This window comes from Sciurus vulgaris (genome assembly GCF_902686455.1).
Source record: "Sciurus vulgaris genome assembly, chromosome: 1".
In the NCBI taxonomy this organism is placed as follows: Eukaryota; Metazoa; Chordata; class Mammalia; order Rodentia; family Sciuridae; genus Sciurus; species Sciurus vulgaris.
In genome coordinates, this window is record NC_136461.1 from 96,894,479 (window position 1) to 96,920,687 (window position 26,209).

Genomic DNA, 26,209 nt, shown 5'->3' on the forward strand with positions numbered 1-26,209 from the left:
ATCTCAAAGCTGTTTTGTTTTAAGTGGTACCAGTGATCCAAGTAAGAGTAGTCTCTCCAAGAGACTAGATTAAACTAGATTATGAATGTAACAGAGGGGAAGAGAAGGAACACACCACTCCCTCAAAAAGTGCAGCTTTGCTATGGGAGAGCAAGAGGGTGAGATGGAAAGAGGGAACCTGACAGAACCAGGCAAAGGTTGAGTTATCCATGTTTTAAGTTGAGAGAAACTTGAGGATATTTTTATATCACAGAAAAGGAGCCATGTGGGAGAATGAAATTGAAAATGTGGGATGGAAAATCCAAGAAGAAAGATAAGTATTGAATAAGAGGAGCATTATGGGTTAAGTTGAGGGATTCACGAGTTAATAGAATTTTTCTGTTATTCTTTCTTCTAAGAAGGATGACATATGAGAGGAGTACGATACTTAAGAAAAATATTGGAGATCTGGAAAACTCATTGGCTACAGAAGTTGAAATGGTGGTTGAAGATAAATGTTCAATCTCAGAGTATTCTTATGTAATGAGATGACAGACGGTAAAATAATCCATGCAAATTAAAGCTCTTGCTTACATGTGTGCACAGTGGGATATTATTCAGTAGTCCTCTGCCTTCTCTGCCTTTACCCCTAACCAAATTTCATTCACATGCTAATCTTTCTGTTGATCCTCACCCAACTCTTCCCTCAATGCAAATAGATATTTAAAAAATTCTTTAGATTTGCTGGGAAATATTTCTAACGCACACAAGAAAATAGAGAATAATTTAATGAACAGCAGATTTTATTATCCAGCTTTATCAAATCTTAACGTTATACCATATTTATCTCAATTTTAAAAATGCTTAAATCAAACGTAGGCTTACTAGTAAGATAGATTTTACCACTAGAAAACATCAACATAATCACTTACTTTTCATATTTCATTTATTTCATGAATAATGCCCAGGGCACCTCTGAGAACTTCAGGTACTGTGAGTAGGCAAAGAATCAAATATGGCCAGAAATGGCCACCGGCAAGCTAATTAGGTAGTTTCCCTGAAGTGAACTGCTAATATATTAAAGCCATGCAAATTAGATCATGCCCACAGGTACTGAGTTTGGAAAATCTGCTCTGGCAAGGTATGAATTTTTAATAAAAATGATAATTATGACTAACAGCATTGACACTATTTTCCTTTAGCTTTCTAACACTCACTGCCACTTTGGTATTGGTAAATATGAGGAAGGCTAATAAAAAATAATTTCCCTCTCCACAGTATGTAAGATTTCTGAATCTGAAAGCAAGCAATCAGTTTCTAAAGATAAGAGCTTTATTCTTCATGCAGTTATGAATCATCCATTAAATAAAAAAGTTATAATTTTGATGGTACCTGCCAAAACAGACTGTGTGCATCTCCTCTCAGAAGTTCAACTGTATCCCCTGCCTGGATATGTAATGGGGGTCCTTCATGAAGAGCTGGGGGTGGCGTTCCAGTGTAGTTCCTAATGACCTGCATCTTTGGCAAACCTGAAAATAAGCAACACGAGTTCTAGAATTGAGAAAGCAATGAAATGTGGAGTCTAAATGTACTTTAAAAAAAAAAAAAAGAGCCATTATTAACATTAAAACATTTTAATACCACTAGGTGCAAGTAAACATTTGAAGTAATTCCAATAGAATGCTTTGCAACTTTCTCATTATTTGAGATGGTAATAGAATAAGACAAGTATTCATCCCCTGATCCCTTACATACTTTCCCTCTCACCATCAACCTCTTTTCAGTTGAAAAAAATATTTCTTTCAGTTGATGCCTGCTTCATAAAAAACACATCACGTATTGTACAGTTTAATGGAAGAGAATCAATTTTTTCATCAACTCTATCCTTTCTGCCTACTACTTTCCTCTTGGGCATTGGCTGATTTCATCACTAAGGAGGCTCACCCCTTCTGTGTATGTATCACGGTGCCCAGTATAAGGTTGCTATCTTAAGGTTATCTTTGTAATTCAAAAGCAAAGCGGTGATGGATGTGCCACTGCAATACTTAAGACATTTAGATGGAGAAACTCTTCGGGCTCAAATTTAGGCTTGCAAAACAGACTCAATGAAGGGAATATGTCCAAGCCAATAGCATCAACAATATTTGAAATACAGATCTGTCCCTTCTCTTTGTATTTCTTTGAATGTTCAATGAAGACCTCGGTTCAATATTTCATTTTTGAGAACAGCAACTTCAATTGCACACAGACCTAATTGCACCAATACTGGTCACAAATAGACAGCCTCAGAATCACTTTTTTCACTTAGAGGTGAAACTGCTCCCTCCTAAGGGAGAGATGGCTCATGAACATGCTATTTATTGCATACTCCAGAACTTAATCCATTGCTTATTACACTTCAGGAATTTTTATTCTAATGTTTGACTGTGGTGACTGGATGGAAGTGCTGCACTAAGTATACATAGGAGGATGAATGACTGTCATTTGGTTCTTGATGTCCAAGTTACCCAGAAAAGGCTTCGATAACTACATGGAAAGCTCCAGCAAAGAGTTTCAATGAAGTCCTCAAAAATCTTTTTCAACAGCCACCACAGAGAGGGGAAAACAAATGTTGCTATAAATTAGACAGAACTGAAAAGCTTTTGTCAACAGTTTCTTATCAGTCCAGTCAATCAGAAGGCAGAGGACTGAAACACATGGCATCTTTTTCCCCAATTTAGCAGCTGGGACTGCTGAGGCATGTTAGGAGTTGCTACATCACCCCTTTGCTTCAGTACTTGAGCCACAGATCCCTGGAGGAATGACTTTAATCCCACATCTCTCACGGAGTGATTCCTTTCCAGATGCTAAAAGGTGGCACCCTAAAGCAAACAGCAGCCTTTATTGTTTTTCCCAAAAACAATACTCCACAGGAGAACTCTTCTGGTTGAAGTGTTTATCAGACTTGTTCTCTATACACTGTAAATACCTCTGAGTATAGACAAGGCTTATTTTACACATTCTATTAAATTGCTACTGTTAACCTAAAATGAAATCTAAACATCCCATACACATGACAATTGATTTAAAAGCTCAATACATAAGAGAGGATAAAGTAGAATTTTTCAAATGGAGTCTGGTCTGCATGATCGTTATTCCACATCTGGAGGTCAGAGTTGAAGTTTGCCTCTGTTTTATTGAGCATTTCTAGGGCATTTGGTAGGCTCCCTGGGCAATTTGGGGTCTATGCCAATTTTTAAATAGAAACTGAAGGCCAGAAAGAAGAGTTTTCAAACCTGAAATAATGCATGTGGCCCTGTCTTTCCTGCGGTTGTTTGTGGCCAAGACCCACAGGGATAAAAGAAGCAGTGCCAAGTACGTGTGACATACCATGGGAAAGATAGTTCTTTTATTGTCAACATTACCGGGTTAGTCATTATCAAGAAAAAATGATTGAAAACGTACAGGATGTTTAGGAACAAAAGTTAACTGTGATGACATTTCACTATCCAAAAATGCATTAGAGATTGTAACACAGAAATGTCCAGGCTGCGTACAAGGCTGTAAGATGTCAGGCATGGAGCAATGTTGCCTCCTGACGTTTTCAATGGACTGGAATGCCATAACATGTGGCCTAGTAAAAATCACAGTATTAATACATGGGCCCTTCTCCCTTTTAAATACTGTGGTTTTTAAATAGTCTGGTCAAAAAATAAGACCTAACTATGTTGCAAAGTAGCAATGATGGACTTTGCTTCTATAACTCCATTTATTCCTCATTTTTCATTTATTCTAATTTTCTGCTATTACTATTTGGTTATGAGCTCCATTTTGGAAAGTTGATCTAGTAGAACAATAGCATAAGTATGTTAGTAACCTCATTCCTAAAACAAAAATGGGTAACCCTTGCCAGGAATTACGGTTGTGTCCAGGTAATAGCTGAAAAGACATAGTACCTAGCCTCAATTCAGTCACAGAGGGCTTGCAAAGAACGTTATTTAGTTAACTCTTATGCTTTTCTCAAGGGACAAATTATGACTTTACAGTACAATGGAATTTATATCTTTGGTTATTTGTTAGATGCGTTTTGGCTCTTTGTTTCTAATTGGTTAGCACTTTCCATTTTAGCATGATTTGTTGTTAGGACTACAGGACTACAGAGATCAAAGGAGAAAAGGAATGAAACAAGGGCACAGTTACTTAAAGAAGCCTGCTACATTGTCCCTGCTTCTGATGCTAGCATATAGAAGGTGCTCTATAAATGCCAGCAGGACAAATAGTTGTTTTCCAAAAAGGAACCTTCCTTTTATAAAAGAGGCACAGACACATTTCTGTGAACATGATCATATCAACTGAGATTTAAAATGCAATTAAAATAAGAAAAGAGGAAATGAGTTAAACTTCAAGTCAGCACTCAGCCATCAATATAATATTTAACACAATCTACAACCACAGCAGGCATCACACCTCATAAATGAGATCAAGAACAGAGAAGAAATTAGATTTACAGATGCTCCTATTTCGAATAGCCATTTACTGTTGATTTAGTGTAGGTTTTCCTCTCCTTATAAAATATGCCTGATAGGTATTAACCCAAATTTAAAAATGACCAGGACAGAACATTCACAACATGTCCCCATGACAACTCAGTCATTATGGCATACAGTTTATTAACAAGGTTTTCCTGAAACTTACTCAAAAATCTCTTTTTCCATTGACCTGCCTCCTTCCATCTGGAATTATGCTGAAGGAAGCAAATCTCCTTTTTATAGGTTAGCCTTTCCCTTTCAAACTTTGTTTAGGCTGAAAATCCCTAGTTCTTAAAAAGAAAAAAAAATCCTTTGGTTATCCATGCTTTGAGGGATTTTTGAGATGCAAAACAGTCTGAACTCTAAGAGTAGAAATGTAGTTTTCCTCATTGACGCTGATAAATCACAAATAAATAGCCAAAGGTTATCTTTAAAAAGATGATCAAAAATATGCTTTTCACAATATTCTAAACTCACAACTCACGGAAAACTTTCTTTCTCCTTGGGAAAACTAAGACTAAGTAGTTGTTCAGTTTCTTTCTGCTCCAGAACTGCATTTACAATGGATGTGGCACAGTCACAAAGCTGCTCACCAAAATCTAAGTATTTATGCTGCAACTGTCTTCAGATGTTGCATGCAAAATAATCACATGTAATTTCATCATATATATGTGGGCAATCTTGGAAATTCCCAAAACTTTACATAATCATAATTATAAATTATAATCATAATTATAAATTATGATTGAAATGGCTCAGCCAAAATTACATTTCCTGCCCAAATGTTTAGTTAGTTTTATTCATTATGACAAATGCTTTGTTGTATCACTATACCCTTAATATCTACCTATGAATAATTTTGTCCTTGACTTTTTGTTCACCCTAGCAATTGTTCTAGGTCTTAAATCAAAGTCTCTAAGTCAGCCTTTTGCATGAAAGATTCACACACCAAAGAATTGGCAATATTAAAATGATAGTTATATGCCAGTGATGGTCATGGAGCTCTGATTAAATAAAACTAAAGCCATGTGGAAGACTAAAGTCTCAAAAAGAGAAAAAGAAAAAAAAATGTAACACATGCTGAGTAACTTTTTTAAAAGGTGCTTTAAAAAATTGTTAATTTTAGATAGAATCTTATTAGAAAATTAACCAGATATAAACAATTTCTTTAATAATTTTCACTTAAACCCTCAAACTCAAAGAACTTCACAGTGCATTGTACCAGTATCAGCTGCTGTGTTGTCTAAGCAGGGCAGGAAGAGTGATTGTCACAATATAGATTAGGATCTATTCAGGATGCTGATATCGATGCCCTAATGCAACGGGCTTCCCTGGGACAATAACTCAGAGGAGAGTGCTGCCTACTAGATAAATATGCTGTCAGTAATGTGCTGGCCTTTCACCTCTGAGGCCTAATTTAAAATCTAAACACAGTCACATTAAAAAATAATTAGTTTTGCAAGATGTCGGAGGATCTTGTTGGTTCATCCTGGGAAACTCATCAGGAATGTAACATATGCATTCATTCGTAACTGTGTCTTGAGCATTGCCCAGTGCTGAGCATGAAGGGTTCAGAATAGAGCCAGGGTGTGATTCCTGTTTTCAAACAGACTGCAGTCACTGCATTGAACTGACAGGTGAAGGCAAATGAAGCAACACCACTGGGTATGGTTTCTTGCGCAGCGGGAACTTTTAAAAAATATTTCTATCCGTAAAATTTCAGGAAATTTTGTTTTAATAAATCTTGAGTAGGATCCTACTAGTATATATTTTTATTTTTTTCTCCAAGTTTCCTCACTGTGACTACCAAATTGTAGTTGGGTTTCGGAACCTCATTCTGATGGGTTCACATACAAAGCACCATGACCAACATCCACCATGACCCAACTTGTTTTTGAGAAAATTACAGTGAAGTACGTGCCATCTGCATCATACCAACAAAATTTTCTTTAAATTAATATCTGTGCCCTTCCTGATTCGCATCCATGATCTAAGCCTGAACTCCTGATAAGCAGGTTGGGCAAATTGGGGTGCTGTACCTCCCCTGCCCACCGCACCTATCCAGGCTCTTTCCAAGAAGGCACTGCTCTTTCCTTCACTTGTTGGTCTTCCTAGAGGAGCAAAAGGAGCCTCAGAACAGAAACCATCTGCTATGACAGAAGCAGACAATTTGGTGGAAAACAAACTAGTCTAAAGAACTAATTGTTCACAAAGGGAACACTTCGCATCAATGATTTTTAAAAATTTTCACCCAGAGAAGCCTACTTTACTTTTATAAACAATGATGAGTCAAATGGAAGAAATAGTTATTGCTCATATAAAAAGAAGGGTTTGGTGTGGAAGCCTTCTTCCAACTTTATAAACACTGACTAGTCACTCTTTGGCACTGCCTATTAGAGTATTAGTGAATTGTGAATCAAGGGTGAAAGATATAATAATGCCTTTTGGAAGGTTTTTAAATTTTAATTTATTAAGAAGATGCTATATGTTATAAGTATAAAAGAACTAAAAAAATTCATGTAACTTTAAAATCCAGGCAAATTTAACATTCTGTCTTATCATATATGGACATTTCAATGAAAAAATGAATGTTTCCCCAAAATCTTTAAATAAAATTCAAGCTCTAAGAGAACATGCTAAGGATTTGGCAGACTCCTAGTAAATAACCATTTCCAAGGACCTGAGTGCATTTTGAGGAGCACAGCTCAGAACTATCTCATTATATTCTTTTCAGACAATAAAAGAACACAATCACATAATCTTAAATAAGAGTATTATCATCACCCACTCTTATTGCCTTATTTTCTATGTTATACAACTAGGAAGCAACATGGCAAATAAGTGATCTAACATCAAAGAGCTAGTTAAAAGCAGAAGTGGAACAAGAACTCAATTGACTGACTCCTAGTTCAGTGATCCTACTGCCAGCAGCCACTTTCCACAACATAGAGGAAATAGGCTATAGCAGAGTAGAGATCTCTTGACAGGGATGCAGGTTTTGGCATGATCTGAGGTGCACCCCTGACACCTGGGAATCCAGTGTTATCCTGGGAGGCAAAAAGAGGGATAGAACTTTCTTTTAAGTGGTGAAAGAGTTCCCCGAGACCAGTTTCATTCTAGGAGAAAGGTAATAACTCTCACTGATATATTCTAAACCAGAGTCTCAAAAATACCCGACTTAAAAAAAATAATCACCGCACCAGACAATCCATGGAACCGTCTGGGGCTGACACATCCACAAGCAGCTCTGAGGATCTGTGGGCAAGTGGTCACATGTAGCTGTATCTACATAAAGTTATAATCACTTAAACTAGATCATTCTGCACTGCTGAGCACACCCAAGTGTTTCACAGATGGTGATTAAGCCAAAGCCTGCAAATTAACAGGCTGGACATGTGAGACACCAGTGACTGGGGAGGAGGCAAAAGGAGACTGTCGAATGGCTGTTCTTACTGAAGGAAGATAAACCAGATGGCCAGATTTACTCTAATAGAACATGAAAGGAGGAGGAAGATGCATAGGTCAGTAGGACACAACTCTTGATGACTCCTGAGACAAGAGAACTAGGATTATTAGTTTCCAGAGCTGTTGGTCCAGAAAGATTTCTTCAAAGTCTGTGGGACTTTCCTTTGTGGAAAGCACCAGGATGCTGAGTGACCACAAAGATGACTTTTGGGTCTGTCTTCTTACCCATCAGGTATAGACCCTTCTGTCCCCCAAAGAAATTCAGCATGTTTCTTTCCTGAAATCAAAATTAAGTTTTAACTGGGCATGGTGGCACATTCCTGTAATCCCAGCAACTCAGGAGGCTGAGGCAGGAGAATTTTGAGTTCAAAGCCAGCCTCAGCAATTTAGTGAGGCCCTAAGCAACTCAGTGAGGCTCTGTATCAAAAAAGGACTGGGGATATGGTGGGGATATGGCTCACTGGTAAAGGGCCACTGGGTTCAATCCCCAGTATCAAAAAAAAAAAAAAAAAAAAAAAAAAAGGTTGTTTTAAGAATTCAGCCATAAAGATAGCTGAGGGATAAGAGAACAGAGTAAAAGTAAAATCAATTAAGGCACTTTGTGATAACCTAGTTTCCTTCTTTGTTCTATGGGTTAATTCATTTACTCAACATGTGTTTACAGATCATTCATTTCTAGGCAGCACTGGGAAAAAAAGACTAACCATGTCCATCCTTCATAAAGCTTGTATTTTAGTGAAAGTAACAAACAAGAAAGCAAGAGGATAAAAGTCATAAAATCAGATTTAAGTGTTACTAAAGTGCATTTAGAAAAAAATACTGGATTACAGAGTGACCGATGCAGGGGTGAGAGGATTTTAAGGGAAGGTAAGCAAGTCAGGCTTCAGACCTGAGGAAAAAGCTGTAAGCCTTTGTGATGGGGTTGAAATTTAACAATCAAGCTGAACTATAAACATGAAGACTCTGAGCCTGAAATGAGATTAAAGTACTTTAGGGTCAGGACATCGAATAAAAGCAAAGGATAAAATTTAAGATAGATAATATGCAATCTTGAGAATCTGGCCCATTTCATTACACCATTTCTACACTAATTTCTGTTGAATTATTTGAAATTTATGGGACAGGTGAGGTTCTTATTAGCATACTGCACCCTTTTTCTGAATTATACTTGCTGTTGTCTGCACATAAATCTCAGCCCACACCCATGGGAGGAAATGAAAAAAGTCTGACCTTTCTTCTTACTCCTTAAAGCTCATGTATTGCTTCTGCTAACAAACCCACTATTACAGACTGAATGTTTATGCCCCCCATTCATATGTTGACATCTAGTCCCTCATGTGGTAGGAAGTGATTAGGTTATAAGGGAATGAGTGGATGTGACTAGCGCTCTCTCAGAGACCCTGGAGAGCTGCACCCCTTCCACCATGTGAGAACACAGTGAGAGGACAACAGTCTATGAACCAGGAAGCAGGCCTCACCAAACAGAATCTGCCAGTGTCTTGACTTTGGACTTCTCAGCCTCTGGACTGTGAGAAATCAATTTCTTCTGTTTATAAGCTACCTATTTTATGATGTTCTATTGCAGCTGCCCAGATAAACTAACATACCTACCACATTCCCTTACGGACTTAGACACACTTTTTTAGATACTCATTCATGCTTATTGCTTCAAAACTATTTATTACACAAAAATTATTTATTTAGCTAATACAAAATAACATGTACCAGACCATATACAGTCTTAGTGGAGAGTTTATATCCTAGACTGTGATAGCTTGATGACAATTTGTATTCTTTATCTCAATGAATTTTTTTAAAGAAAAAAGGAAGAAATGTAATGATTCTTTTCCCCCCCAAAATTCACTTCCAAACACATGGCATGCACACTCGATTATACCTCCAAAGTACCTCTAACGAAACCATTTCTTCTCACCCTTATTTCTACTGCCCAGTTCAAGAACTGTCTTCCTAAGTGGCCATTCCTTATCAACTTTTGTAATAACTGAGCCTGCATATAGCAGCACGATGTTTTAAAAGCATGAATTACATAATAACATCCTCCAATTTAAAACCCTTTGCACTACACTTAGAATTAGACCTGAAATCCTGGCCATCATCTATCGACAAGACTCTCTCTGGCTCCCGACGACTCTCTAGTCTCACTCTGTTCCAATCTCACTTTTGCCCACTGTTTTCAGTTATGCTGAGTTTCTTGCAGTTTCTCACAGATCCTCAGCAAATATGTCAGGTGAAGATAGTCCATATTTTTGTAATTCATAAATGTATCTATTTACTGGTTATCTGTCTCCTTCCCTTTTTTATATATTTGTGCCACTTAATACAACAAATATTTTAATGATTTAATCATTAGTCAGTTTTGGTTGATACTATATAATTATAATTAGTTTTGACTTAATTTTAAACAGTATTTCTGCTTTTATTTCTATCAATATGCTATATATAACTACAATTTTGTGAAATTATTTTTAATGTGCAAAATTGCTAATTTATTTCTTGAAAGTCCTTAATAATAACACTTTTAACTTATACTCATCCTCCGTATGCTTTAAATTAGGTGACTTATATCATCTATAGTTTAAGAAAAAAAAACTTTTTTATTCCTATATAGTCAGTTGTTTCATTTGCTTGCTTTCCTCAACCTCTATCTCCTTCCCTCCATCCTGAGATACATCTGCTTGAGCAGCAGTGAACATATTCAGATGTACTTCCCAAAGATTTAGATTTGTTCGGACACATTTTATTGATTTGTAAGTTAAAATGAAGAGCATGTGCAATTGGTATTCTTGGAGGGTAGAGTTTCAGAGAAAGCAAATGACTCTAGACCATCATTTTGATGTGCTGATTTTTTTTTTTTTTAAGAGACTTCAGAAGCCTTAGGTAAGAGATCAGCTATCAACTATCTGCATAATCATGCACATAAATTGAACAATGTCTTCATCCTTCTTAAGAACATTTTTTTCTAAAATAAACTTTGAAATGGGAAGCAGGCAAAACAGAAGAGCAGGCTTTTTATAAAACAGCACCGCACTGACAATATGAACTTGAAGAACTTCCAACTAGTTCAGTGTTTGAAAACTGAATCCACATTCAAACTCTGAGGATCCATCACCATCACAATATCTAACTGGTAATTGGAACATTACTTACCTTGCATTGTTTATTTTTTGTTCTTAACCTTTTCTTGAAGTAAAAAAAGGAATGTAAGTCAGAACCATTTACTTAAATCTTATGGATTCAGGCATGAGTACAAAATTTAGCAGTCTAAAATCAAATGAATATATAACTATTATCAAAACCAGTGATGTTTCATAGGAAGAGTTCAGGTAGGTATTAATGTGGTAAAAATTTTGTTTAAATTCCCTTTCATTAGAGCCAAAGATCAACAACCAATAAATCTACCTAAAAACACAAATAACTGAGGGGGGGAAATTCTCCTTTTTAGCACTGCTTATAGTAAGAAGGAAGAATAACAGAAAATGGAGATGCTACACCCTTATATGGAAAGGTGCCACTGTCAAAGAAAGTGCTTAGGATAATTTAGTCAAATGTTTTCATTTACATGCAAAACAATGGAAATCCAGTTGCATGTAGTCAGCAAATATGTCAGGTAAAGATAGTCTATACTTTTGTAATTCATAGTTATCTATTTACTGATGCAATAGATTTTGTAATTCATAGAGTTATCTATTTAACATGATGCTCTTTCTAATAGTGCTCTGTCACCCAAAGAGGGCAGAGTCTTGGGTGGGAAGCATGAGAGAAGATCACAGAAGGTCTCACACATTGTTATTTCAGATTTTAATAATTAGTGAATAAGTCATTATTTTCCCAAAGGAAACTGGGAAAGAATGAGATTCAGAATTTTTCAATGAGAATTATATTACTATATATTATATGTTATATTATATTTATTATGTTATATATTATTGTTATATTATTATTATTTATAAGCAACAATAGACCAATAAGACTATTATAAGAAGTTCAGAAATTGAGTTTCAAAATCTCTAAAGCCCTGAGATTATTATATTGGGCATATATGTTCTACCTCCTTCCTATAAACTGACTGGAAATACTAAAAATTTAAGGTATTCACATATAAATTTCTGGAATTTACCACCTTTCAATTTAAAATATTTGAAACTCGAACACCAATTTTAACAAGTGTTGGTATTTGTCTTTCAAAACCGTGATTTTTTTTTCCCTCCTTCTCCTATTAACTGGAAAACTACTATTTCTTTTCCTACCCTTACTTCTTTTTCTTCCCTTACCTTCTTTATGGTTAATCTAATTGTCTCCCATAATTTTTAGCTTCCCATCTTTTTCTACATCAACAGCATCTGACATCATCCTTATATATCAAACTTATGTTATAGTTTTAACATGTTGAAATGTAGCAAAAGTTTTTTTTAAAGGGTTAGATACTCGATCCTTCTAATCATCTGAAAAATGATAATGAATGGTACCTACATTTTAAAGGTATAATAAAAATATGAAAGTAATAATTATTAAAATGTAAACTATGAACTATAAAGAACATTACAATTGTTAAAATAGTAAGAAATTATACCAAGATCTTATGAATCAACTAGAAAGCAGTTACAGTGGTAAAAGCAGGGTTATGTATAGAAAAGATATACTGAACTAGAACTTTGAGTTCTGTCTCATTTCTCAATTAAAACATCAATGACACCTGGCACAAAGTTCATGTGCAATTACACATATAACACACACTGTATTAACATGTCATATCATCCTAAAACCAAACTATTGATTTCTCACTTGACTTTAATCACCATGAAAAATTGCTCACTCTTACAATGACCTTTTCCTGGGCTCTGTAGAGTCTGGTTGTTTCATTTACCTGTTCCTTGTTCTTCCATTAAGACAAAATTTTCCAGGATAATGTGGAAAGTTTACTTTTTGCCAATACCCCATTGTTCATCCCAGAATATAGAAGTATGATATATATTGGCTTATACCAGTATATTGGCTAGTTAAACCCATAGGTATTGGATGTCAACAGTTTTGGAACTATGAAAAAGGTAAACTTTCCATAGTTCAACCTAGTATGTACCAAAATAACTCTTGATATATATGAATTCAGTACCAACTATAAATGAAGTTCATATCAGGAAAGGATCTGATTAAGCTGAAGTATGACAAAATGTAGGCATAATTCTGTTTAGAAAAGAATATTTCATATAAATTTGCACTTGAGTATTAGCTCTGTGGAGCAACACTAATTAGTAATTTTTTGTTCAATAAATATTTGTTGAGTCACTCTTTGCAATCTACCTTGGGGACCTAATCCTTTCAAGATAGTGTCACCCTGCCCCACCCCAGGATTCCACAGCAAAGATATTGTATTTTGCCCCTTAAGCTAGGGAATATACCTAGTGATGGTAGAATTTGCAATTTTGTCTTCTGTAAAAATATTTCATCTCTATATAGCAAAAACTATACACATTATTTATTACACAATCACAAAACAATTATTTTTATCTTTACTGACTAATTATCTTTGTTTTGCTAACCCCTAGCATACTGCTTGGCATATGGTGAAAGCTTGGTAATAATGAATGATTTAATTTTCACAAGAATTTTTACTTTATGAGAGTTAAATGTGAATTTTTAAACATAAACATGTGATACAACCAAGTCAATATTTCTTTTTCCTACTATCTTCAAAGATTTAAAAATTCATGGCATTTGTTTTTAAAGCACTCTGATTTAACCTAAAGACAGATAAGTTTGGGCATTGACTTCTGATGCTTTGTTATTATTATTAATTAAATAACCAAGAGGGCAGGCAAACACAAAATTTAAAAAAAAAAAAAATCCAGAATGTCCACCTGAGCAACTGAGGGAGTACATTACTTCTCAAAATTCTAAGAAATGACTAGGGAATATTTCACCAAGGAGATGAACTCACAAGCCATTTCTTCAGTATACCAGATGCATCAAGCTGTCCATTGAATTCCAGACTGCTTTTGATTTCTTTTTCTATCTCCTAAATTAAAAAAAGGCTTATAGAATATACATTTGTGTTTCTGGCAAATTTCACCAAAATTTGGTTTTGGTTTTGCCAAAAACAGATAATAAGTATGAAAGCAGTTTGAAAAATTACAAGAATTTTCTCCTGAACACAATGTTTTGAATCCACAGCTGTTTAAAACATATCCATCTACAAGTTTGGTTGGTTCCTTGACTCACTGTTGGCTGTTTCCCTTCCTCTGAAATATTCTGGATATGAAAGGTGCAATATGAGTAAGACAGCTCTTTCCCTCAGAGCTGAGTGCCTCTAGAGTACAGAGAGGAGTGAACACACCATCCCATGCTCTGAGACAACCATGACAGGACAGACATGTCGCTGTGGAAGCAATGAGCAGAGACACTGAAACCAGGAAGATCAGAGGCCTAAGGGAAGAAGACGCTAAGCTAGAACTGACACCTATGTAGGCATCAGGGAAAGTATCTAACTGGCACCACATTTAAGAAGGTACAAGTCTCTGTGAGTGAATGGCATTCCTTTTGGGACTCTCCATTTCCACTGGGTAAGTGAGGACAGGCTGATCTGGACATTGGCAAAAGAATGACTCAAAGTATTGGGCCACAGATTAGGCAAGGCAGAAAACACAGGAGGGGGCTGGTGAGCAGAAATTAGCAGATGGTGGAGGGACAGGAGGTCTGAGGTGGGAGTGAGAGAATGAAAGTAATGTTTTAGAAATGTAACAAGTCCGGGTGACAAGGCCCCACTGGTTATGGGGATAAAGGGGTGAAACAGAGCAGCAGCAGAGGTTGCCAGAGGTAAAAACATCAATATTAGGAGAAGTGAGGAAGCTTGCATTTGGGTAAGTTCTGCAATATGAGGTCACCCTGGGTTGAAGGCAGTATATCCTTTTGTGTATGTGCAATAAATTATGGAGAGGAGTCCAAGAGGGTAGTACAGGGTAATGGTCACAAACATAGCTTTGTGTTAAACAGGTCTCAGGATGAGTCCCATAAATGCTTCATTTCCATGTCTGCACAAGGTGACACTGATACAATTAAGGAGGTGTGTATGTAAGAATTACATACAAAGCACTTAGTACAATGCCTGGCACGAGGTCTGGATCCATGGACATTTGTCTTTTCACTGAGTCTACCTGTTTCTCTTAATAAACTACTTTCATTAACCTAGTTTGTTAAGTAAAAATGTTCCAATGGCTCATAACATAATAAAAATAAGAAAATATATACATATAAGAATGATAATACCAAGCAATCTCAGCACCAAGTGATATAATTACTAAAAAGAGTATTAATTAAAACTCTAGGAATGGAGAAATAAACTACTGGAAGAGACTGAAGAGCCTTGAAATAAGTCTTTTATGCATCCAGTTGGAATAGAGGCTGAAATGTGAAAGCAAAACATTAGAGCTTTTAGAAATCAATACATTAAACCACTTTTATGACATAAAATAGAGAAAGTTTGCTTCCAAAAGACACAAAAAGTACACGAAGTAAAAATGAATAAATTTGTTCCATTAAAATTTTAAATTCTGAAAATCATAAAACGTAGATGCACGCAGTTATAATAACCAAAAGATTAGTGCCCAAAATATAAAAAGAACTGCTAAAACTTAAAACAATAAAAAGCCCAATTAAAAAAACTGTGAAAAAAACTATGGACAGGTAAGAGAAACTGAAAAAATGTTAAATGTGATGAAATAGTCAATGTCAGATATTAATTGTTAGAGGAAAAGTTTTTAAAATGATCTATTAATTTATACCTTTTTTGTTGGTAAAACTTATAAATTAATTACACTAAACATTTTTGGAGGTTCAAGGAAATAGGAATCTTTTGATTAGGATAAAGAAAAGGCAAAATGTTAATATGTATTTACTCAATGGTAAGTGCATCAGTGTCTATTATATTATTTTTGTTGTGTTTGAACATATTACAAATGTATTTCTTTAAATTTCATTAAAGAGTATATAATAAAGTACTTACTTTGAAGAGATTTAAATTATTTTAAAAAGTGGTATAGCCTGTATTCACCATGAATACTACAAGGAACACGTAGTATAAATAGTATTTTCAGTGAATAAAATTAGCAAATTCAACTTGCTATATACTGAAATAGTTGTTGCTACTTTATTTAAATTTTCACCATTTGATTTTATTTGCATTTGTTAGATAATGAATGACAGCAGAAAGTACTTAGCTGCGATGAGTCCCTATTAAACAGATATTATCCTAGCTCCCTGTGCCGGGTGCAATGTCCCTCTTTTCCTTCTCTCTGACCACCTATGACAGTCCTTCAATAATACTCTCAGCAAGGGTCTCCAGAGAGCAGAAGATGAATCAAGGTCATTCAAGCATACAAGCTTAACCTCCAACCTCAGCAGAGCCTACCATACATTTGTCAGGCAAAACAATCACTTCTCTTTCTTAAACAAAGTAAGACTTCAGCTTATGAAACAAAACAATCTAACAGGTTAGGTCAATATTGTATAAAGGTAACATTTATTAGCAAACTCCACATCTCTAAGTCATGGCCTAAAAATAAGACTCTGTATGTGTGTGTTTTAAGCAGAATTTCTAATTTCATAGCCTATATTTTCTTTTCTTTTGGGTGCTCTCTCAGGTAATAACGAGTGCTATGGAAGAGGGCTACTAAGAAAGAATTGTTATTCACAGGGACTTAATCCTTCTTGACATTTTGTCCTGAGAGTTGCCTCTGGGTGTATATTCTCTTAGATATAACAGTGGCTCATATAAACATCAACACACTACTGAGCTTGCATGACACTGATACAAAGGTCAACAAAAGCTGCACACAGTTACCAGAGGTAGAGCAAAGAATGTAACTCAATGCAAGCACTGTGACAAGTTTCTGGGATTCACAGAGCACTCTTAGGATGAAAGTTCTACTAATAGTAAACATACAACAGAGGGGAAAATTAAAATTGCACTTTTATACTTGTTACTCTAGGATATTTTCAAATACTTCACAGGTATTATTAAAAATTATGACCAACCTCTTAAACACTCAATCATTTTATTAGTAGAGCCATATAAGAAAAAATGCTAATTAATTGCTATTAATACAACCACACAGGAGAACTATAACTAGAAAATCTATAGTTTAGGTCCCAGTTCTGATTCTGGCATAGAATTTATATGAGGGCATGAGCATTTCCTCAAATGTGACTTTACCTCAATTTCCCTACTGGGCACAATTCTTCAATATCTTTTTTAAGTGAAAATTAATCCTGTTCAAATGAATGGTCTCAATAAAGTTACTTGCATAGAAATGTGGAATGTACAATTATAAAAAATATGGCTAAAGAATAAAAGATTTGATTTGCTACTTCAAACCTATACATAGGATGTGAGAATGGAGTTAAATTCTCAAAGAAATTCACTTTTATAAATAAGTGAATGGCTACAGATGTGTCTGTTAAAAAGAAAAACCACTTACACATCTAATCATACATATTCCAACACTTCAAGATGTCCAAAAAGAAAACTACCTGGGATTTCAAAGCTTTTCATTTAATCAGGAGTACTGACAAGAAGATGGGTCTTTTATGAGGAAGTACTTATATTCTTATATACATGTCTACATATGTATATAAAATATATTTTTACACAATATTCTTGCAATCTACAGAATTTACCCAAATTCAGTTGTTTTTATAAGGACATACTCATTGAGCTGCTACCATGTTAGGTAGTAGGGACACATCATTATGTGCTTTTCTTGGTTTTCTGTTGAAAGTTTATTTTCATGTGTGAGTTTAAACATGCAAATAGCTGTCTATAAAATTTATTCATTAAACAATGAGCCTCCAGTGAGAACTAAGTGTGTGAGAGTTAAGTGAGACCTTTCCTACTCCCATTCTCACAATTCAAATGACAAGTCACCAGAATGTCACCGACTGTGAAAGGGCAAATATTTATGCTTTTCTTTCCCCCACCTCCCCACAGGGGACAGCTTCTCCAATGTCACTGTATGTGGGGGGAAAAGCTCTCCAACTGCAATTAAAATTTTTAGCATCTAAAAATTCCCACAGATAACCTGATTCATGTTTAATTTACTGATATATTTCCCTGCTCCAGTTTTTTTTTTTTTTTTTTAATCCCCAGGTTATTCCCTGTTGTTCCAGTTTCAGGTTGTGACATGTTGAACTCTGCGATGCTTAGGAAGGGACCTTCTTTGCATACCTTTTTACATGGCTGTTATTCTTTGAGTAACAGTGTCCACAGTGAATACCACTTACAAGGTGCTGCACTTGAAAGTTTCTTTCTCGCTGTGCTGAGTTACATAATTGTTATTTTCATCTTAATTATCCCAAGCGAGTGGGAAGGCATTTTGAGATTTGGCTTGCTTGGCTTCGAAATGAGGTAACTAGAAAAGAAATTAATTCATGTGCCAGTTTCTCTAGGCATCCATCTATATCTTTGCAGAAAGTCAAAAATACATACCAGAACACCGCAGTGACGGGTGGTCTTAAAGTTTCCCTCTTTACCAGACTGAAACATGTTCCATGTCCCTTTTCATGAAACACATCATTCACTATGGTTGCTAAGTGAAGGAGACCCTAGGATGTGACTTATTTCTTGGTATTTCAGCTTTCAGCCTCTGCATGTTCATCTTTTCCTAAAGCTTCCATTTATCTGTGTTTAATTTTTTTCAAAATCTACCATGTACTTTGTGCTTAAAACGGTAATAACATAACAAACAAGAAGGCTTCTGCTTGCCCTCACAAAGCTTAGACTCTAACAAAGAAAACAACACCGGCAATTATAATGCATTACTGAGTTTTACAACACAAAAATGGCAAATGACATGGCAGCATAAGGCAAGGACAATTTCATCAAGAGCTCAAAGGAGAGACTACACTCGGAAGAAGGCCCAGCAACAAGAGGCTTGCCAACATGACTGTAGTTTACATACCATGATGAAGATGACATTAATTTTTATAAGAAAAAAGGACTGGCCCAGCAGGGTGGCACACGCCAGTAATCCCAGCAGTTTGGGAGGCAGAGGCAGGAAGATCACAAATCAGAGGTCAGCCTCAGCAACTTAGTAAGACCATGTCTCAAAACAAAGAAGAAACAGAATAATAACAACAACAATAATAATAACAATAATAAAAAGGACCAGAGATGTAGGTCAGAGATAAAGTGCCCCTGGTTTCAATTCCAAGTGCCAAAAAGAAGAAAGACAGACTATAAAAAATTTTTCTTAATAAAATAATAAAAATGGATTACATTTTAAATAACAACAGTTAATTTGTAAAGCACAATTAGGATTATCTTTCAAATGTTCATTGTAGTAGTTATGATATGAAAAAAAACTGGAAACAATCTAAATGAATAGCAAAAGGGATTTGGTTAAATTAAATTCAGGGTACATTTTTATAATTCAATATAAACTGAAATTTCAAAATAATGTCATAGAAAACTATTTCTATAATATATGGAACTATATCCAAGGATGTTGTTGAGAGGGAAAAAACAAGTTACAAAACACCAGGATATGCAATAAGACCTCATTTCTGAAACATTATAGAGGAGCACAGGAAAAAAGTCTGAGACATGCTACAATACTAATGACAGTTATTTTTATTAAAATAACTTTTGTCGATTTCAATTTTCTAAACTTTAACATGTTTCATTTTAAAGATTTTTTTAATGACATATTCTAGGTAGCCAAGATACCCCTGTTGCCAAGAAAATGAAGTTCAAAACTCCTTGTCCTGCCCTGATCAGCATCATCACACTACACTCCCTACCACGGCACTCCGGATGCCAGACACCAGCACTGCACCTACTCAATACTGCACCTCCAAGTGACTTAGAACCAGCATCCCCTGTGGGTGGGTGTGGCAAGCAGAGGGCACATTCATGCTAGGAAAGACTTTCTTCTGCCTGGCAGACACTGTTCCATGCCTGGAACTGCAATGGCCTGAGGAACACTGACTGAATCTTGGTACCACCAGCCCCATTCACGGGCATCTTTGCTTTATCTCCTGCTGTTATGCATCAACAGTGCACTGCACCCTCCTTGGTGAGCAGACTATGCACTTGCAACACTGCAGGGCCTGCTCCTTCTAGGCATTCCTGGATGCCAACTCCAGAATATCATCCCAACCTTTCCAGCAGATCTATGTCTTTGTTCCACTGAAGTTACACAATCTTCTGAATCTCTATCATAGAAACTGTTAAGACTGAATATAAATTATACATCAATTTTATTTCCTCCCCACTTGAATATAAACTTCACAAGGTCAAGCATCATGAATTATTCAACTGTTTATCCTAAGTATGATGTTTGATAACCAACACTCAATAAATGCCTGTTATTAATGAAAGGCTGTAAGAATGTTTATCATTAAAAAATAAATTATTGAGAATATTTTTAATAAAGTATGTTGTATTTCTTGACTAATTTTGCTTGGATAAATAAAATAACAGAACCATTTTGTGTATGTGTGTATATAGTAAATTCATATAATTTTGCGTTGCTTTGGCATCCATTCTAAACACAAATTTAACTTTCTCATACTAAAAGCAGGGCTCAGACACCCTTGATATAGTTTCCAGATCTATACCACACCCAAATGGCTCAGATAAGATATACAAACTTAGAAGCATCTCTCCCACCTAGCACACCCAGCTCCTTGCTTTCCTAAATTTCCCTTTAAAGAACCATTCAGGCATTTGCCCAAGAATTTAAAGTGATGCACAACCTTCTTCTTTATATACACTGCCATTCTCTTGCATGACTTTTCATTCATGCTCCAAAGATGAGGGACTGTCAATCCAACTCATTTCACCCTCCACCCTCCCCAAGATCTGTAAGAAATCTTTGAACTGGCTTCCGATTGTGGTGGTGCACTGAATTTATACCTTTCATCTGAAAGAACTAGGGTCTGCCTAGGCTGGTTTTCCTTGAGATACTAGGGAGAACACATGATGGGTCTCCCAGTGCCAGAGTGATGGTCAGGCAGGTACAAACTGGTCACGCGTCGAACAACAGCCACAAGGGCATCTACCAGTTTAAACAAGTTTCCCATATGCAGGACCTCTGGTTGCAGGTTGGGCAACGAGGACTAGGCTGACTGCCAGGTAAAGGAAGTTTCCCATGAAAGGCTATAAACAACCTTGTCCAGCTTACCTTCATGCTCCATTAGGGGAGACTGCTAGCTGCTGTGGTACTGCAACCCCAATTTATCTGGGGACTCTCAAAACAACATACAGTCAAATTATTTGTTTCAAATAAGGCATGGTAGTTCTAGTCTATACCTACTATACTCTGGAATTTGGAAGTACCTAGTTTCTCTAACTGTATCTACCACTGAAAATAAAGTTGCCTTGCTCACTGTTGGTAGAAATGTAAGCTTTCACATATATTATGGAAAACAGAATGGAGGTTCTTAAAAAAAGTAAAATTAGAACTACTGTTCAATCCAGAAATCCCAATACTGGGTATATATCTAAAGGAAATAAAATACATCAAAGAGACATCTGCACTCTCATGTTCATTACAACAGTATTCATAATAGCCAAGAAATTGAAACAAACTTAAGTGTCCATCAACTGGTTAATGTATAATGATAAAAAACCTGCAGAAATAAAAGATAGAAGGAACCTAGCTCAACATAACAAATGGAATATATGAAAAACACAAAGCCAACATCATAATGAATTGGGGAAAATCAAAAGCATTTCCTATAAAATCTGGAACAAGACAAAGGATGTCTACTTTCACCATAACTATTCAATATAGTACCAGAAATTCTAGACAAAGCAATTAGACAAGAGGAAGAAATAAAATGGATAAAAATAGGAAAGGAAGAAGTCAAATTATCACTGTTTACAAGTGATATGATACTACACTTAGAAGGTCCAAAAAGCTTCACCAGAAGACTGCCAGAGCTAATAAACAAATTCATAAAAGCAGCAGTTTACCAAATGAATGTACAAAAATCTACAGTTTTCCTATACTACAATATTAAATATACTGAAAATGAAATCAGGAAAACAACTTCATATAATTTGCCTCAAAAAAAATAGGAATAAATCTAACCAAGAAGACAAAAGATCTCTATAATGAAAATTATAGAACACTGAAGAAATGAAAGAAGATGGAAAGACCTCCCATGATCATGGATAGACAGAATTAACACTGTTTAAATGATCATACTACCAAAAAGCAATAGACAGAGTCAGTGCAATTCCCACCAAAATACCAATGACAGTCTTCACACAACTAAGAAAAAAAAACTGTTGTAAAATTCATTTAGAAGAGTAAAAGACCCAAAATAGCCAGTTTTCAGCAAAAGAGCAATGCTGACTTCATAATATACTACATAATAATAGTCACAATACCTGACTTAAAAATGTACTACAGAGTTATGGTAACAAAAATTGCATGGTACTGGCTAAAATCAAACACACAGACCAACACTACAGAATAGAAGACACAGACAAACCCACAAGATAGAGTCATCTAATCCTTAACAAAAGTACCCAAAACATGCATTGGAAAATAGATAGACTTTTTTTATAAAAAAATGGTGTTGGGAAAACTGGTTATTCATATGTAGAAAAATGACACTAGATGCACCCTACACACACACACAAATATTAAATAAAAATGGATCAATGTCCTAGGAATTAGACTAGAGACTATGCAACTCCTAGAAGAAAACATAGGGTAAACACTCCAACGGATAAGCAAAGGCAATAGCATTCTTAATAGGATCCCTAAACCTCAGAAATAATGACAAGTCTTAATAAATGGGATGGCATCAAATTAAAAAGCTTCTGCACAGCAAAGGAAATAATTAAGAATGTGAAGAGAGAACCTACTGGATGGGAGAAAATCTCTGCCAGTTCCTCTTCTGACAGAGGAATAATATACAAAGAATTAAAATATACAAGGAATTAAAAAAAACTTACCATCAAGAAATAACACATACCCCAATTAATAAATGGGCAAATGAACTAAAGAGACACTTCTCAAAAGAAGAAATACAACTAGTCAATGAATATATGAAAAAGGGTCAATATCTTTAGCAAACTGGTAAATGCAAATCAAAACTTACACTGAAATTTCATCTCATACTAGTCAGAATGGCAAAACTATGAAGAGCAAAACTAATAAATGTTGGAGAGGATGTAGAGAAAAAGGAAAACTATTATGCTCTTAGTGGGATTGTAAATTAGTACAATTCACAATAGCCAAACTATGGAACCAACCTAGGTGTCCAACAATGGAGAAATGGATAAATAAAATTTCGTATATGTGCACAAAAGAGTTTTATTCAATCACAAAGATTGAAATTATGTCATTTTCAGAAAAGTGGAACTTAAAGTAAGCCAAACTCAAAGTCAAGAGTTGTATGTTTCCTCTCATATGTGGAAGGTAGAGAGGAAAAATGAAAAGTGGGAGAAACCTCATGAAAATCAAAGGGGGACCAGTAGAGTGGAGGAATGGTTCCAGGAAGAGGAAGGAAGAGGTGGGAAAGGGAAACACTGGGGAATGGTATTGACAAATTTACATTGCTGTATCATGTGCATGTAAGAATATGTAATAATGAATCCCACCATTATATGTAAGTATAATGCAGCAATTAAAATGGAAAAAAAAACTAATGAATGGATAAAGAAATGTGGTACATATATAACACAAAATAATATTCAATCATAAAAAGGAAAGAAATCCTGTCATTTGCAACAACATGGATGGAACCAGAGATCATTACATCAAGTGAAATAAGCCTGGTACAGAAAGATGAGTACTGCATGATCTTATACATTTGTGGAATGTAGAAAGTTTATCTCACAGAATTTGAGAGTATAATGGTGTTAACCAGATGCTGGAGAGTATTGGGGCATTATGGGGGAGGTTTATCAATGGGTACAAAACTATAGTTAGATAGCAGTACGAGGGTCTGGTGTGCTAATGCACAGAAGGTGACTACAGATAACATTAAAATACTGTGCATTTCAAAAAGCTAGAAGTAAAGATTTTAAATGTTTTTACCATAAAGAAATATCAATATATTTGAGGAGATAGGTATGTTTAACCTGATTTAAATGTCATGCAATATATAATGGCAGCAAAATAAAACATGGTGTCTCATTAATAGGTACATTCTATGTTACAGTTTTAAAAAATTAATTTAAATTAATAATAAAGTTATGGAGTTGTGATTCAGTGGTAGAGTGCTTGCCTGGCACGTGTGAGGCCCTGAGTTCAATACTCAGCACCACACATTAATAAATGAATAAAATAAAAGATCCACTGACAACTAAAAAATACAAAATATAAAAGAACATTCATTTAAGAAAAATAAATAAAGTTGGCACTCCAGATTGGTTGAGGGAAATTATTTTTTTTCTCTTAAATGAACAATTATTTAGATCTTCAAGTCATTACATTGTTAAGATCTTCAAGGCAAAAAATTAAACAGATATATAAGCAAATAAAATTTTAATTTATAATGTGAATAACTGCTTACACAGTATAGTCCTAAAATTTCAAAACCAGAGCACTGTATTTAAGGAGACTGTGCCATTTTAAAATAATGAGTTGCTGTTTTTTTCAGCATTGAATTCACTTTGCAAAATGAGCCTGTCAACAAATTTATACTCCCACACGTCATCAATACAAATGTATCTAGTTCCCTTTCTCCAAATGATTAAAATTATATTAAAAATATGACAAACTGTTTTTAAGAAAAGACTATAGTTAAGGCTGAAACATTAGGCAAGTTGAAAAAACAAGTATGAAAGAATATGTCTCAATTTTATTCTGCTCAATTTGGACTTTTCCCAAAGGATTTTTAAAGGGAAAAAGCATGTGCCTGAAGTAGAGACGTAATGTCACTGGGGCACAAGTTAACTCACATGCACACAGAGATTTCCAGAGCTTCAGTGCTGCTGTTCCTCAATGATCAACGTTCCTAGAGGCCCAATGGTTATCTTTACTATTTTAGTAAAAGTACTAAGAGTTGGGATTTTATTTAAGGCCACTGGCCTTAAAGCTTCTTAAGTCCAAATCCAACCGGAATGACAGGTTATACGAGGATGTTTTAGCAAGAACACTTACCAAGCAAATGAAAGCTCTGCAATATACCAAGCTTTAAAGAAAAATGCTAACAGAAGCACATTCTCTGTGTGCCCAATGGGTAGCAGAAGACATGAGTAATGGGCAAAGAAATGAAGCTAAAAGTTTCTAACTCTATCCAACTACTACTTAAAATACCAGCAGTTACAAGTACTTGCAGACTGGGGCATATGTGAATCAGAAAGCAGGAATTCCCACACTGACACCCTCATTATTCCCAGCAATGACCTGTACATCTGCTTCTTGGGCTGCAAAGGCTGGCCCTGTTTTCCTGGAGCTTTCCAGTTTTTTTTCAACCACAATTCTTTATAAAGCCAATTATATTTTAAATATGCTGAAGAACTTATGTTTTAAAGATATTTATGCATAAACCAAGGGATGTGATTGTAATTAGAATCTGGGCTACTCTAGTAGTATTTTAGTCAGTTAGGATTCTTTGGTAACCATGGGTGTAGTCATTTATCTAATGCAGAGTGTATCCAGTGACTTAAAAATATATCTGCCCTTTGTAGATACTCAAGCAGAATTTTAATATATGAACTTCTACACTGTTGAACAGGCTCGTGTGAATCTGGGTTATTAAAAGAAACTTTTATAATGGAAAAAAGTTGAGAAAGGCATTGCCCCAAATGAAGTATTTCTGGTTCGAAAAAAAATCACTCAACAAAATATGTATATGTATTCCATTGGAAGGGCTCTGAAAATATCTGTTTTTGTGACTTTTACACCTTTAAGCTTCTATAGATTCTTGAATTCTAGGTAGATTTGGATTAAAAATAAACACAGGGAAAGAAATGCTTTTATAAATTCCTCTTTCACCAAGCATATTAAAGCTAGAAAAATATAATAGGCAGACTTACATGCACCACAATTTAAGATAATTGCCAATAAAGTAGTCAAGAGCTTTAAAGAAATGCCAATTTGCAAAATGAAGAGTTTGCTAGTATTTCACCTCTGCTGAAAAATTTGATTGCCTTGCCTTTCCATACCAGCAAATTCCTCTTTATAATTCTAGCAAATAGTGTGATAGTGAGATTTTACTGCAGTTATTATAGATCCTAAATGAAACTCCTATTGTTTCAATTTGGCTCTGAGTGGTTG

At 35.3% G+C, this 26,209-nt stretch overlaps 1 protein-coding gene across 2 annotated transcripts in view; it reads right to left on the reverse strand.

The window, feature by feature from the left end:
- Window positions 1–26,209, reverse strand: part of LOC306657337 (guanine nucleotide exchange factor VAV3-like) — a 110,673-nt gene that overhangs the window by 58,656 nt on the left and 25,808 nt on the right. For both annotated transcript variants that reach the window (XM_079133252.1, XM_079133251.1), the window contains one exon: window positions 1,372–1,508. In XM_079133252.1, the coding sequence (XP_078989378.1) occupies window positions 1,372–1,497 (126 nt within the window). In that variant the 5' untranslated portion in view covers window positions 1,498–1,508. The remainder of the gene's footprint in view (window positions 1–1,371; window positions 1,509–26,209) is intronic.